Source organism: Talpa europaea (genome assembly GCF_964194135.1).
Source record: "Talpa europaea genome assembly, chromosome: 7".
NCBI lineage: Eukaryota > Metazoa > Chordata > Mammalia > Eulipotyphla > Talpidae > Talpa > Talpa europaea.
This window is the reverse complement of record NC_140074.1, coordinates 60500643-60516525: the sequence shown is the minus strand read 5'-3', so window position 1 is coordinate 60516525 and position 15883 is coordinate 60500643. Positions and strand designations below refer to the sequence as shown.

Below are 15883 nucleotides of genomic sequence, written 5' to 3'. Positions count from 1 at the left end.
CAGATAAAGTGGGTAGTGGATGAGATGACATTGAATTTTATTTTATTTTTAAAAGTAGCTTTTTTTAAAAAAAATTATTTATTTATACAAGCACTGGGTAGTCAGAAGCGCGGGAGGGTGAGAGAATTCACCAGAGCCAGAGCAGGGAGCAGAACAGGCAGACCTGACTAAATACACTGCTGAGGGGAGCAGCGGGTGGCAGGAGAGGTCTGCGCACCATGTGGGGCCCTTGCCCGGCAGCCGGGGATTGAACCGGTGCTGCTGAAGCTGGGGGCAGCTTCGCAACACAGCGCTCAACCGCTGCGCCACTGGGGAGGCCTGACATTGAATTTTAAAAGAAGAGCAAAGTACTTTTCTCTGTGCCTGGTAGCCAGAAAAATAATTTCCTTGCCTCTGCCACTCAGGTTTGCATGGCCAACGTGGCTTGAATTTTATTTCAAAACAGCTTATTACCAAAGGCATAATTTAATTTAGAGTCATCTATTTTTTTTTTTTCTCTTCAATTCTGTTGAATTCTGAGGAATCTGCAGCTGCTTTAGCACATTTTCACTGACTTGGATTCTTAGAAGAACCTAAATTAGTTTCTTACTGCTCCTGTAACAAATTGCCACAAATTTAATGATTTTAAATGCAAATTTAATATCTTACAATTCTGGAGGTCAGAAGTCGACAATCACTTTTTGTGGGCTAACATGAAGTTGTTAATAGGCCCATTTTCCTTCTGGAGGTCTTAGGGGGTATGTTTCTTTCCTTGCCCTTTCCAGCTCCTAGAGGCAGCCTGAGTTCCTTGACTTATGGCCCCTTCTTCCATCCTCAAAGACCTCTCACTCGGACTTCTGCCTTCCTGGTCACAGCTCTCACCTTACCTGTCTTGTCTTCCTCTAAAGAAGTCCTTTGTGATTACATTGGGCCCACCCGGATCACCCTGGGTAATTTATCCACCTCAAACTCCTTAACTCGCATCTGTGAAACACCTTTTGCTGCAAGATGTAACATTCACAGGTTCCAGGGATTGAAGTGTGGATATCTTTGGGGACCATAATTCACCCACCCCTTAGCCTTTTCTGTCATTGTGGATGGAGAAGGTGCTGTGTCGGCTTAAACCCAACAATTCCCACTAGACTATAAGGCGAAGGGCGCAGGGACTCTGGTGTCTCCTCCATATCCTTTGGGCTAAAGCCAGTGAATCCTTTACTTTCACCTCACCTTTCAGGGTTTTACATACTTGATGTCTCTCCTAATTGAAACCCTCTTTCCTCAGCCTCCATGTCACCTTTTGTGTCTCTCCTTTTAATGATGGAAGAAAATAGAGACTGTTGGTACCCTCACCCAAAACCTCCACTGCCTGGCTCATGCAGCCCCCACGCCAGCCCTTTAAAGTACATGTGGTCTCCCTGGGGTCTCTGTTAGATCCCTGTGTTGCTCAAAATACCTTGGGCCTCTCCAAGAACTGTCTGCTCTTGAGCAAATCATCTCGATTCTGTGCCTTGATTTCCTCAGTTTGTCCTACCTCGCAGGACTCTATATGAACTAATAGATGTGAACTGCCTGATACAGTGCCTGGCTTACTGTAAAGGCTCAAACAATCTATCATACTCTTAGCCAAGAAGCAGAGGGGAAAAAGTGTTCTATCAGTGGATAAGGGACTGAGAGCTGGGGTAGAAGAACAGGGAGCAGAGACCTCAGTGTATTTGGATTTCTAAAACTGCTGGCCACCTGCTCTGGCCTGGAGCCTGGTTGAGTTAGGCAGAAGGGGTGGGAGTGACTGATCAAGAGCTTGCCACAGTGAAGCCCTCCCCCGTGCTTCCTGAATGGACCAGCCCCCGTGACCTCACAATTCTGAGGGGTTGCTAGGCACCGCGGGAGCTGGGCGCTCTTACTTCCCCCCATGGAGCTCTAGGAGGTGAGTGTGAGACAGGAGAGCAAGGAAGGCTGATGGCAACAAGGAGCAACCTTAGCCCTATGCCCATGGGCACGGCCCAGGGTGACCCTGGAGAGACAGGAACATTGCCAGGCTCTGATGCTGGCATCCGGGATGCAGGTTTGGCCACTCAGTTAAAGGTGAAGCCCAAGAAGGTGCGCAAGATCAAGGCACTCATCATTGACCTGGGCTCCCAGTACTGTAAGTGTGGCTATGCGGGGGAGCCGAGGCCCACCTACTTCATCTCCTCCACAGTGGGCAAGCGCTCCTCTGAGGCTGCCGACTCTGGTGATACTCGCAAGGAGACCTTTGTGGGCCACGAGCTGCTTCACATGGAGGCGCCCCTGAAGCTGATGAACCCGCTGAAATACGGTGCTGTGGTGGACTGGGACTGTGTCCAGAGCATCTGGGAGTACATCTTCCACACGGCCATGAAGATCCTTCCCGAGGAGCACGCGGTGCTGGTCTCCGACCCCCCGCTCAGCCCCAGCAGCAACCGGGAGAAGTACGCAGAGCTCATGTTTGAGACCTTTGGAATCCCTGCCATGCACGTGACGTCCCAGTCTCTGCTGTCCATCTACTCCTACGGCAAGACCTCGGGGCTGGTGGTGGAGAGTGGGCACGGCGTGTCCCACGTGGTGCCCATCTCGGAGGGCGACGTGCTGCCTGGCCTGACCAGCCGCGCCGACTATGCGGGGGGTGACCTCACCAACTACCTGCTGCAGCTGCTCAACGAGGCCGGCCACAAGTTCACGGACGACCACCTGCACATCATCGAGCACATCAAGAAGAAGTGCTGCTACTCAGCTCTCATGCCCGAGGAGGAGATCGGCCTGTGCTTGGAGGACCTGCGTGTGGACTACAAGCTCCCGGACGGCAAACTCATCACCATCGGCCAAGAGCGCTTCCAGTGCGCCGAGATGCTCTTCAAACCAGTCCTGGTGGGCAGCAGCGAGCCTGGCCTCCCTGCACTCACAGCCGCCTGCCTGGACCGCTGCGAGGAGGCGGGCTTCCGGGAGGAGATGGCCACCAACGTGCTGCTGTGTGGCGGCTGCACCATGCTGGATGGCTTCCCCCAGCGCTTCCAGAGGGAGCTGAGCCTTCTCTGCCCTCGGGACAACCTTGCAGTATCCGCCGCCCCTGAGAGGAAGACCTCCGTGTGGACCGGTGGCTCCATCCTGGCCTCCCTGCAAGCCTTCCAGCAGCTCTGGGTCAGCAAGGAAGAATTTGAGGAGCGGGGCAGCGCAGCCATCTACAGCAAGTGCTGAGGGGCCTTGAGAGCAAGGCCTTGTGGGCAGGTCACCACAGGCCACTATACACATTTACAGAATTTTCCATAAAGCTTTAACCTGTGATGGCTCTTGTCTAGTCTGGATTCTAATCTGATAGCAGAAGGTGGTGGGGGCTTGGAACTAGATGTATCAGCACCTTTTGGTCTGTTGGGTCAGGAGTAGCAGGTGAGGGTTGGGGTAGCAGGTGGATTGAGTTCATGGACCTCTTGTCCACTGTCCCCCTTAGGACATGACATGTCAGAGCCCAGAGTGTGGCTTCCTGCTTCATCAGCTCTTCCAGCTCCAAAATCCGACTCAATAGGCACATTGCTTGCTCACCAGTCACCAAGGTGGAAACAAGGGCTCAGACTTAAGGGTTAAGTGGTGGGTGGGAGACTCACAGCCAGGTGTCTGGTTTCCATTCCTGACAATCACCTGCCTAAACCTTATTCTTGCTTGATCATCCCAGGCTCCCTCACTAATTTTCTCTCATTGCCGCCCCCTTCTAAGGTGCAGCCCTCAGCTATGCATCTCCAGAGTGTGAGGAGCCGTGTCTACCCATCAGTGCCCCTCTTTGACCCCAGCCAAACTGCAGCTATTTTTGCTGTCACAAAACAGAGGCTTGAACCTTCCGTGAGCCAGCTGCAGCGGCCTGGGTGTCAGGGGTTCCTGAAGGATGGGACGGCGTCGGTGCAGTTGTGGGGTGATGGGGAGGGGGAATGAGGAGATGCAAACACTTGATCAGGTTGCAGACATCGTCCTGCTGAGGGTCTCAGCAGCCCTTTATTTATACATTACAAGCAAACCGTGAGAGTACAGAAAGGGAACTGTTAAGGAAAGGGAACTGTCAAGGAAAAGAAATCTTTCCCTGTTAAAGAGCCATAGACATGGAAATGTAAGTAAAAGACGAGTTTGCTTCCTAAATAAGCATATCTAAACAAGGCCTGGCAGCCTGCTAGCCTGGTGGTTCTCCTGGGCCATTCTCAAAGATCTGCATCCTTCCCCTTTTCCTGTGTCAAGAATTTGTACGCTAACTAACCAATGTTGTCAATGAATCACGCAGTGCCATGTGCCCTCAAATTGGTTATTCAGTAGTTGATCAAACAGCATTTGCAGTTTTACCTTTAAATGTGTATTTTGACAATTGCCATATAGAAACTAGCCAAAAACAAATGAGAAGACTCTAGCAGGAGTCAGCTAACGAGATTCCTGACTTTTCAGGAATCTGCCCCATGCCCGGAACCTTGTCAGACGACATGAGTAGCATGGCTCCCAGCATGAACCCACTGAATCCAGAGGACATCAGGAACAAGAAGGCCCTTTGGGAATCTTGTGGTTCTCTTTCCTGTAGCAATGGGGAAACCAGAGAGAGGAGGAGGGTCTCTCGTTCTCATCAACATCAGTGGTATAAGTCCAGGTCTCCTGACTGAGGCAAACATGGTTGCCTTAGTTTGGGCAGATATAACAAAATACCACAGGCCGGGGGGCTATAAAAAAAAAACTTATTATGGCTCTAGTGGCTGGAAATCCAAGGTCATTGTGCCAGCATGGCCTGGTTCTGGCGAAGACCCCTTTTGAGGTTGCAGACCGCCAGCATCTTGCTGTGTTCCACATGGTGGGAGGGGTGAGGGCTCTTTATGGGATCTGTTTTATAAGCCTATTCATGAGGATTATAATCCTATTCATGAGGATTATTCATGCCCTTGTGGCCTAGTCACCTCCCAAGGGATCCACCTACTCCAATTACTTTGGACATTAGGTTTTCAGCATACGAATTGGGGGGAGTGAGTGTGTATGTGTGAGGAGGGCAAACATTTAGGCCATAGCAATGGTTCTTAATGGTTAGCAACTATTACAAGTCAAGCATCTACTCTGGCCCAGGCCCAGAACTGGAGATTGAGAAAGGACCAGTACACGGTTCTTCCCTCGGATTGTTACAGGGCAGCCCTGATACAAAACGGGGTGCCTGACTGTGGGTCCTCACCCACGCACTTGAAAAGGACTTATGAATACTCCACTGCAGGCACACACAAAAGGTTAATAAAAGGTTTATTGACAAGGGAAGGGCAAATGAGGAAATGTACAGCTCTGGGAGAAAAGTGGGATATAAAGTCTTAAATGCGTCCTACCTGATCCGCTGATCTGGAATCCCAAATGGCGCTCTGAGAGCTGGCGGTGAGCCAAGAGCCGTGAAGCCAGGAGAGCAGAGAGAGAGCCCCCAAGGCCCACGTGTCTGGTTTTTATACCCAACCTGGCTGCTTAACTCCACCCTCAGGTCCCAGCAACCTTCCCTTTGGTGATGACGGGATTTGTCTTTCCCAATGTCTTGATGGCTTTGGTCTAGAGTGGGGGTGGAGTCCACAAAGCCCTGCGTGGAATTAGCTCAGGACATCCTTTGCCCCTAACAAGATCACGCATGGCTAGCAGAAGTTCAGTGGAGATGAGGCGTGTTCCTGGAGGTGGAAAGTCGTCCATGGAGAAGTGCTGGCCATGATGGTCACTTAGTGACTTTGGAGCTGAGGGAGAAGCTCTCAACTGTCATGAGGTTTCAACTGGATGAGGGAGGTTGCTGCCTCTTCCCGCACCTCATGATGGGGCCCATGACCAAGTTATCTGTGGCTTCAGACATTGAAATGGGCTGTCAAATGTACCTGAACCCCCTCTTGCTTTAGGATTCCCAAGGAATCCTGATGTGGGACACCCTGTGGGGCTGCCTGCGTCCTGGGCCATGTACTAAGGTGCAGACTTTGAAAAGAACCAGTTATGGTCTTTAGCCCCTGATACCTTGCCACCTAGTCTGTTCTCAAGGTCCAGAATTGGGTTTCTAGACTGGCCTGAGTACCTGTGGGGCTGGCAGGGTCTTGATGCCACTCAGGGACTTGGGCTCTTCCCTGTAAAGAATAGCCACAGACTCAGGCTTGTAGGTGACGATGCCAGTAGATGCATTTGCATGAATTGCTTTCTTGAATGCACATTCTTTCAGCGGGACCCACAGTCTTCAGTTGCTGAAGTTTCTAGCTCCCTGGGTCTTCATGCATACCTGCAGCTTCAACATCACTTGCTTAATTAGCATCATTGCTTTCACTTGTAACCCAAGAACCTTTGATTAATAGTAATCCTAAAAGCCTGATGAAATCCAGTGAGGGAAGCGGAGGCTTGTGGAGGGAAAGGGAATGTACCCGACATCGCAGGGCGTAAGCTAGTGCTGCAGCAAACCTTCTCTCTTGTGCTGGTTTTGAAGATCTCTGAAAACCATGTCTGTCTACTCCGTCCCTTATTCTCTTCCCCATTTTCCGCATCCTCAGGACCTCTGTCTCCACTCTCACAGCTTCAGAGTCCTCATCACCTGGTCATCTCCTGTAAAAGTATGCCTGTGTGGCAGAGGCTGTAAAAATACTAACACTTCATCTTTCCCATGAACTTATTTAAGCCAACCACAGATATGCCTGATTTAATTTTTGTGGAATTATGGTAAATGATTTCCAGCTTAAGATAACAGACTCACTGTGTGTGCTTATCTCCACTCCCTCCTAAGATGCCACTAAAGTGATTGAAGACTATTTTGCTTGATATTTCCAGAGATGGAAATAAGCAAGTGTTCCCGTGACATCATGTCATGTAGTCCTATTATTTAGACAAGGCCAGAGGCCTGTTACCCCCACCTCGCAGCATGTTGCAGTTACAAAGCACCGGTGGGCTTCCTTGTGGCAGTCAATCCTCACAAGGAACCCAGATGAGGGAGGGGATGGTGGGTATTGAACTGGATTCTCCTTCTATACGTGAGAAGAGCAGGGGCAGGGAGGGGCTGAATTTCCTCCTTGGGCACATAGCCGTGTCATGCATTGGGAGGACACGGGGACAGTTGGCTCCCCACGCAAAGGATGGTAAAAGCTAATGTGACTGACAGTCACCCTGTGCTTACACCTGATTTCAATACAGTGAACTGAACAGGCACCCACCTGGGGTAGGCTCGGCACTGGCCCCTGCGGGTGGGTGGGGCATGGAGATGAATAAGGCCTGCTGTCAAGTTGATTATGGTTTTGTGGGAGTACTATTGTCAGAACTAGCAAATAAAAAGGAAGTCCAGTTAAACCGGAATTTCAATAAACAAAGAGTAATTATTTAGCATAACTATGCCTCATGATGTTTTATCTGGCAGTATTTTACGTGGAGGAGGACAGACAAATTCTGAAATTATTGGGACAATAATAGGAATGCTGGGGAGATTTCCTAGAAGAAGCTGCTGAGTTGGGTTTTGAAGGCAGAAAGAACCATAGAAAGTCTAGCTAACTACACTCTGATGAGTGTTATCATTTCAGTCTCAGTTTCCTTATCTGTAAAACGGGGATAATAATAGCATGTCCCTTGTGGGGTGCTTGTGAGGAAAAAATGAGTTTGCATATGTGAGGCACTCAGGACAGTGCCCGGCACATGATGAGCACTATAACTGGATGGTGGAAAATTTGGAGAAGAGGAAGGGATTTTCCAGAGTTTCAAGTTACTGGATTCAACTGCCAGGAGGAGCAGAGCCACATGGCAGAGCTGAGAAAAAGAGAAGGGCCACACATTCTTAATTGGATGAGCAGCAGGAGCTGGAGACCGGGAAGAGGTGACATGGAGTAGGCTTTGGGGAAAGTGACCCATTCCATCTGCCCCTGAGTTTGGGGACCCCATTCCAGGTGGAGGGATGTGGCTGGAATCCAAGCACAGGCTTAGGAAAGATGTGGGGGCCAGAGGGAGAGGCCTCGGGGGCTTCAGAGTGGAGGGAAGCCAAGGTCATGAATGAAACCACCAAAAGACAGAGTGAGAGGTGAAAAAGAAAGCCACGGTCACACCTCATCAGTGCTCTGCTTGCATCTCACAGATACTCGTGATAGTTAATGTGATTTAAACTCAGTAAGGTCATTCTATAAACCAAGGCAACCATGAAAATCCCCTGGCACAGGAGACTGCATTGATGTGTGTTTGGCCATGACTGTCTCGGAAAGGCAGGCTCTGGGAAAGTCAAGAGACCTGGGAGAGGCAGCTGAAACACTATTTCTAACTTCTGATTTTTTCACTTCCAAGTAATGTGCTGCCCATTCAGATGCAATTTGTTTTTAAGGAAAGAAAAAGAACTTTTAGTCGCATGGTCTAATGGTCTCAGAAAGGTGTTCCCATTTTTGTTCCATTCTTTCTCTAGTTGTCCTGGATGGGTTTTGTGGAGACCTAAGGTTTTGTTCAGATTTCCACCCCTAGAAACAAGGATTTGTGTCTCAGGGTGTCTCATGCTTGGGTGTGTCCACTGAGTCTGAACTTGAAATATTGCTTCAACCGTTACACACATTTTCCACTTCTCTCATTACCTACTGTCTATGTCAGTCTCTCCGTAGGCTTGGGTCATAGACTAGTCATCTACACTATGTTAAAATCCCCGTGACACCTGTCTAAGACTGGTCCAGGGTGCGAGCTCAGGGTTCTGGTCACGAGGAAGTACACAGGGTTGAGTCCTTTTGGAGACTCAACCTTATGGAGAAAGGGAAAGAGAAGGAAGGATCTCTCTTTTCCCAATAATTATGACCAGAGTTTTCTTTTCTTTTCTTTTTAAAGATTTATTTATTTATTTATACAAGCACTGGGTACAGTGAAAAGCATGGGAGGGTGAGAGAATTCACCAGAGCCAGAGCGGGGAGCAGAACAGGCAGAAGGACGGAAGCACACTGCTGAGGGGAGCAGCGGATGGCAGGAGAGGTCTGCGCGCCATGTGGGACCCTCCTCCGGTGGCCGGGGAGCAGCCGGGGATCGAACCGGCGCTGCAGAGGCTGCGGGCAGCTTCGCAACCCAGGGCTCAACCGCTGCGCCACCGGGGAGGCCCCTATGACCAGAGTTTTCTAAACTAAAAAAGGTCCATGGACAAGTAGGGAGTTGGAACAGGAAGGGGGAGGGATCTAGAAATTCACTGGTCAATTTTTTGAGATGAGAAAACAGAGGCCCAGAGTGGGGATGTGACTAGCCCAATGACACCGGCAAATGAAATTGCTGGGGCCATTGTATGATTTCCCAGGGCCTGGTCTGCTCTGTCTCCGAATCACTGGGGCTTCTAGATCAGCTACGTGCAGCTTGGCACATTCAGAAACCCTTGCATTGCGTGCTTTTGAAATCCTTCAAGAATCATTTAAAGAGAAACAGACCTGTCTGTAGGTGCCAGTGACTGGGCAGGAGCACACTCTGCAGGAATGATGTGACTGCACTCTCTCTGCAAAGAGCAGGAATGAGTCAACCCCAGAAACAGCCAAGTCGAGGTCTCTCACTATACATCAAAACCATGTTCTAAAAACAGTTAATGGTGCTCTGGGAAGAATCCTGGCCCTGGCCTGAACTCCTGGGGCTCCCTCTTTGGGCCCCAGCTTTCCCATCACATTAGGAAGCCCACATGGTAAACTGTATCTCACTAGGAGGGCTGAGGGCATTGAGAAATCTTCCCCCAACTGAGCCCCAATTTAGTGAAGGACAAAGACTTACAGCTAGACCGAGGACAAGCCAAACCGTGTTGAATCTGAGTATAGCTGGAAGAAGCCCGTAGTACAGAATGATCATTATTCGGTAGAATATTCTCATCTCTGATAGGATTTTTAGCTGGACCATGGCTGCCTCGTTGGAGACTGCATTTACCATCTTCCCTTGCAGCCAAAGGGGATCTTGTGACTAAATTTAGACCAAGGAGATGTGAATGGATGTGCCACGTGCAAATTCTGGGTCATTTTCAATTCAAAAGCAGCTCTTTGTACTGCAGCAGTTCTCTCTTCCCTTTCCCTTGAGATGGACTTGTATATGCAGAAAAGGATAATGCCCTTGGCGATGGCAGAGCAATGGATGGAAGGAAACTAAATTCCTGAATGACTGCACAGAAGAAATTGGGGGGGAGTCTTTTAAATATTAAAGCTTTTCATTTACTCTAACTTAAAGTAGGGAAAGCACAATAGGGAGTGGGCGATATGTTGAGTAAACTGGAAGACCCCTAGGCCAGAGCAAATAGAAGTCCCATCCTTTTAGAAATTCGCTGAACTGGGCACTGAGTTTCGCTGGAGAACTATTCCCTACTCATTTCCTAAGTGAGCAAACAACCTTTGCATATAACCCTTGTAATAATCCTGTGAGCAGGGCTTTCTCATTTTATAGTTGAGACTCAAAATAGGGAGGTCACTCACCTAAGAGAACATAGCTAGTAAATAATAGCACTACGATTTGAACTCAGGGTTTTGTGACTCCAGTGCCCAGGCTCCTTTCTCTGTGGCATGCTGCCCCTCCCAATAAATCAGAGCATTTCTGAGCATAGGTACTCACTATGCCTTGGTGTTTTTTAAGTCTTAAGATCATGAATGGAAAGGGTTGGCTTGTCTCATAGAGGCAGAGCCTAACAGGAAGCTGTAGTTTCAGATTGCACTCAATTTATAAATGACAGATGATTTGACAATTTATTTATATTCCTGTTGTTTGGAACTCAGTTCGTGTTTTTCCAAAGAATCAATCTGATTCATGGTGACACATGCCCGGGCTAGCTCCCAGACACCTCGATGCCCATAACCTCATGTCTGGTTTCCAGCGAGCAAGGAAAGAGAGTCATTGTAGAGATTGTAATTCTCCAGTGACCAGATGCTTTGTGTCCATGCTTCTGGTCTGCCGTGCCTTCAAATTGCCACCTCCCCCTCACCTACATTTCCACCTCCTCAGTTTATTCATGCAGGGTTATATAATGAAGCAATCTGATTGAACTAATTTACACTAACCTGCTTGTTATCTAAAAGAATCTATGCTTTTAGGAATGATGGACTTGGAAAATTTTATCTTCTATTTAGTGCATTTTTTTACAGTGTAAGTGTGGTTTGAAGACATGCTTGGATCGGGCCAGGGAATTAGGCTGTTTTGTGGAACACATCTACTTCTTACACCAGACTAAGTTTAATATGAAAAGGTATAAGGAGTATCTTAAAGGAGAGTGGGGCTACCATTTCAAAAGGCAGTCAGAGGCATTCAATTGCTACCCCATCTAATTGTTAGAAGACTAGGTTGTGTTTACAGAGTTTGGACTGTAAAGGAATGATCTGGAAACACAAGAACTTTGTTATCAGTCTGCTCTTTACCATGTCAGTCAGAATTTGATATCTGTTCCAAATATATTTTGAGCATCAACAAGTTTTAATGTATGCAATCTTACCAAAATTGTGAGTATTGGGGGAGCTGACTCTGGTTCTGGGCCTTTAGGTCCGTAGGATACTGTACAAATGGCCTACTAGAGAAGTTACCCCCTCTTAAGTCTTTAAGAACCCATTACAGTAGCTTCGGCTTGGGATAAGGAAGTGGGAATCATGAAGCAACTGACACTGCTGGCAAGGCCAGTGCCAGTGCCACCCTTGCCTTGATGGGGAGGGGGTATAAGCTGACCCTGGCATGTGCTGCCGAAGAGCTTGGCCTCCTTAGGGCTGTGCTAATCTGAGTTTTACCTCACCAACTCATACCACATGTCTAAGCGGTAAGCAAAATTTGTATTCAGAATCTGCAAAGGAGTGTGGGAAGTGTCATTTTAGCTTTCTAATCTCTGTCATACAGGGAGGCACTGTAAGTGCTGTCCAACAGAACATTCTGTGATGGGGGAAATATTTGCTATCTGCACTGGGTACAGTAGCCTCTAGTCAGAAGTGGCAATTGAAATCGGGACTAGTATCATCAAGAACTAAATTTAAAATTTTATTTAATTTCTATTCATTATTTAACTTGAATTTTCAGTACTCCAGTGTGGCTAGTAGCTAGTGTATTGATGGATGTAGCTCTAGAAGGAGGACGGAATGGAGGTTGAATGAGCCAGTTTGTATCCATAGCATTCATTATAATCCTTGCAACTTACAGTGGAGAATCACCCTCCTGGCCAATTTCCACACCTATAAAATGAGGATAACAGCTTCAAAGGGTAATGTTACAATAGAATAGCTGGGGAAAAGCTCATGGTTAGCAAGACATTCAGGACCATGAATGCCAGGGGCTGGGATTAAGATGCAATAGGAAAGATTATCTCAGAGGATAAATAGTCTTGAAACTAGGGTCTGGCAGAGTATCCTTGACGACTCATGAGTGTTGCTACCTGAAGGGGGAGATCCTATATCTAAAACACAAACAACATAAACTAATGTTACCTCAATTTAAAAAAAGGCATTACAATGCGTGCCTTTCTAAGGAGAAAGTTGCTGATAGGTGCTTGGCTGAATTTGACTTTTCTCCAGTGCAGTCCTCTCTCCTGAGCTCCTCACCCACATATCTATCTATTGCATGACTGCACCTGGATGCCCAGTCACTCAAATTCAACACAGTTATCTACCCATCCATGTGTTCACCTATACACATATCCGTCCGGCCAAGCATACACAAACATGTATTATATGGCACTGCATGCCAGATAATAAAGTAGGCACTTGGAGTGTAATGTTAAACAAAACAGATTATTGGGCCTACCTGGTGGCACAAGGGGTTAATCACCGCACTATGAAGCAATCCGCATCCTCTGCAGCACGAGTTCAATCCCCAGCTGGCCAGAGAGCAACTCACATGGCGCAGCAGACCTCTCCTGACTCGCTGGCTGCTCCCCTCAGCAGTGTACTTTGGTCAATCTGCCTGTTCTGTTCCCCACTCTGTCTCTGGTGAATCCTCTCACCCCCCGCATTTCTGGCCTGTATCCCAGTTCTTGTATGCATAAATAAATAAATCTTTAAAAAAAACAAACAGATTATCCATCTCTCTTGGAGCTTCCAGCTGAAGAGGAAAGAAGTAACAGACAGTAAATAAAAGAACAAAGGAGTGTGCTGGGGGAGCACCAGACCAGGGGACCCCTTGCTGTGTCACCGAAGAATTCCTGGAGATGCAGAAGAGTCAGATCTAGCCAAAATAGACCAGGGGAGGGCCTCCCTGGTGGCGCAGCAGTTGAGCGCTGGGCTGCGAAGCTGCCTGCAGCCTCTGCAGCGCTGGTTCAATCCCCGGCCACCTGTGAGGGTCCCACGTGGCGCACAGACCTCTCCTGCCGCCCGCTGCTCCCCTCAGCAGTGTGCCTCGGTCCTTCTGCCTGTTCTGCTCCCTGCTCTGGCTCTGGTGAATTCTCTCACCCTCCCACACTTCGGACTGTATCCACTGCTTTTATAAATAAATAAATAAATAAATAAATAAATAAATGAATAAATAAATAAATAATCTAAAACCAATAACAACAACAACAAAATAGACCAGGGGAACAACCAGGGCAGAGACCCAGAGGCAGGAGAGAGTGCAATTCATTCTAAAAGCCAGAGACACTCAGAGTGGCTGGACTATGTGAAGGAGGGTATAAAATGGGATTTGGAAAGGTAGGAGAGATGATACAGGTTCTTGAGAATTAAGCTAATTTAACTTTATCCTAAAAGTACAGGGCAATGATAGAAAGACAGTAAGCAAGTATTTGCTTTTTGGGGAAAAATTGTTCTGTGGACTAAATTGTGTCCCTGCCCCAACTTTGTATGTTGAAACCAACTCTCACTTTGGAGGAGGTTCTCAAACCACACTAGTAATTTGAACAAATTTATTATCAAGAATCATTAACTAGCAGAAAGTGATTACCAAAGTGAGCGAGAGCGCTGAGAACACAACACAGGCAAAGCAAGCGCAGGGAGCAGACTCTATGGAGGCTGAGCAAAAATACGCAAGGAAGGAACAAACCTGGTCAGATGATTTTATGGAGGTCTTGCTTGTGGGAAGCGGATTGGGATGGTTTAGAGTTGATAATAACAGCCCTGACTTGAGGGCAAAATGAAGCAAAGATGTTGAAGCCAGGCTTGATGAGCAATTGTTAATCCTGATGAGAAAATCATTTCTGTTGGTTGGCATTGTAATCTTCTAGGCGTCAGGCATTTCCTGGAACAAACAGCTCAATTATTTTTGGTTGTTCCCAGGGTTATTTAACATAGTGATAAGAAACAGCAGATCCCGGCAATATTTTCACGTAAGAGCAAAAAATTATGTTGGTTTAAATTCTCATCGCTTTTGTCGTCTTTATGGGGAGGAGGGAGATACTCTTGTCACTGCTTATATTTATGTTTCATAAATGACTTGAACAGTTTTTGAGTCTCAGGGCAAGTTAGGGCTCATTAGGCAGCTTCAGGGACAGTGCACGCAGGGACTTTGGGAGAGTTAAAAGAGGCTTCTGAGATAAGGACAGAGAAATTCAGGAGGGCTTATTAGGGCAGTAAATTTTAAGACTAAAATTTAAGCCTAGTTGGGACAGTAAATTTTAAGAGACCTGGGTGGGATAGGGGAGGTAAAAAGAGAAACTGTGAGATAGGAGCTGGGGATATGGGCACTTCTGCCCGAGGAGTACAGCCGCGAGGAGAAAGAGCCAATCACAAAGTAGGATGGTGAGAGTTTAGAATAGAGAAGAGGTTTTAAATATCCCCTAGACATGGGCCTATAATGGCAGCTTTTGCCCCTCTTTGGCAAGACTGCCTTGGAGTCTTTGCTTTGGTTCTTTTCCCTCTAAATAAACTTTTACTCTCTTTATTTTTTTAAGATTTTTTTTTTTTTAAATTTATACAAGAGCCAGGGTACAGGCTAGATGCAAGGGAAGGTGAGAGGATTCACCAGAGACAGAGCGGGCAACAGAGCAGGCAGACTGACGAAATACACTGCTGAGGGGAGCAGCGGGCGAGACAGGAGAGGTCTGCTGTGCCATGTGGGTCGCTCCGAGGTCCGCGGGGATCGAACCGGCACTGCAGAGGCTGCGGACAGCTTCACAGCACTGTGCTCAACCGCCTGCACCACCAGGGAGGCCCCTACTCACTTTCTTGAATAAAGTTTGCTTCTCTCTGCTTACTTATCTGAAAACTTCATGAATTCCTTTTTACAGCTTTGTGGGACAAGAACCTGTGGTGGTTCAGGGCTAGATTAACAGCGCCTACTAGCTTCATTTTCATATCTAGTTCTGTGTGAACTCTTCTGTGAAATAATAATCTTTTTCTGATTGGCTTGTAAGAATGTTGAATGATGGTATCATAGTACCTTATCTTTTGAGTTACAATTTTCCCCAGTTTTTCATTTGTTTTTCCCTTTTATTTCAATACAGAAATATTGAATGTTTATATTGTCCTATGAATCAGTCTTTTTGCTTTAAGATTTGTGGGTTTCAGGTTATGCTTTTTTTTTTTAAATTATTGAACATGGTTGCTTTAAAATGCCTTCTGTACACACCAAATTGTTAACTGTACTTATATCCAAAGAGTGGGAGTGTTGAGAGATTTATACATTTATGTGTTGTTTGAATTTATTATTAAGAGCATGTTCTAGCATTATCTTTTAAAAATATTTTTGAAACCTAAAAATAGTTTTTCTACTTCAGGATAATAATCTTCTAGAGCTTTTATTTTTTCCCTTTTTTTTTTTTTTGAAATATGCTGCTTTTTAAAGGAGTGAATCATATCCAGTTCCCCCTGCCCCCAGTGCCTAGGCAATTGCCCCAAATTTGTTGCCTGTTCCATCTTTTCTTCTGGATTTTCATATATATTTGACACAATTTCTGCACTCCTTATTCATATCCACATTCCTGAATATTCATGTACCAATATCCTGCATACAAAGTTGCAGCTTAGGTACTGCAGCTTTACTAGAGTATTTTAATACCTTCGAGCCACTTGTCCCCATTCAT

At 46.9% G+C, this 15883-nt stretch overlaps 1 protein-coding gene across 1 annotated transcript; it reads left to right on the top strand.

The window, feature by feature from the left end:
• Positions 1 to 1893: 1893 nt before the first annotated feature.
• Positions 1894 to 3189, top strand: ACTL7B (actin like 7B; the record flags this gene model as incomplete). Its single annotated transcript, XM_084237500.1, has 1 exon — positions 1894 to 3189. Exon 1 carries the CDS (start codon positions 1936 to 1938, stop codon positions 3187 to 3189), a length of 1254 nt encoding a protein of 417 aa, XP_084093626.1. The 5' UTR covers positions 1894 to 1935.
• Positions 3190 to 15883: the final 12694 nt, after the last annotated feature.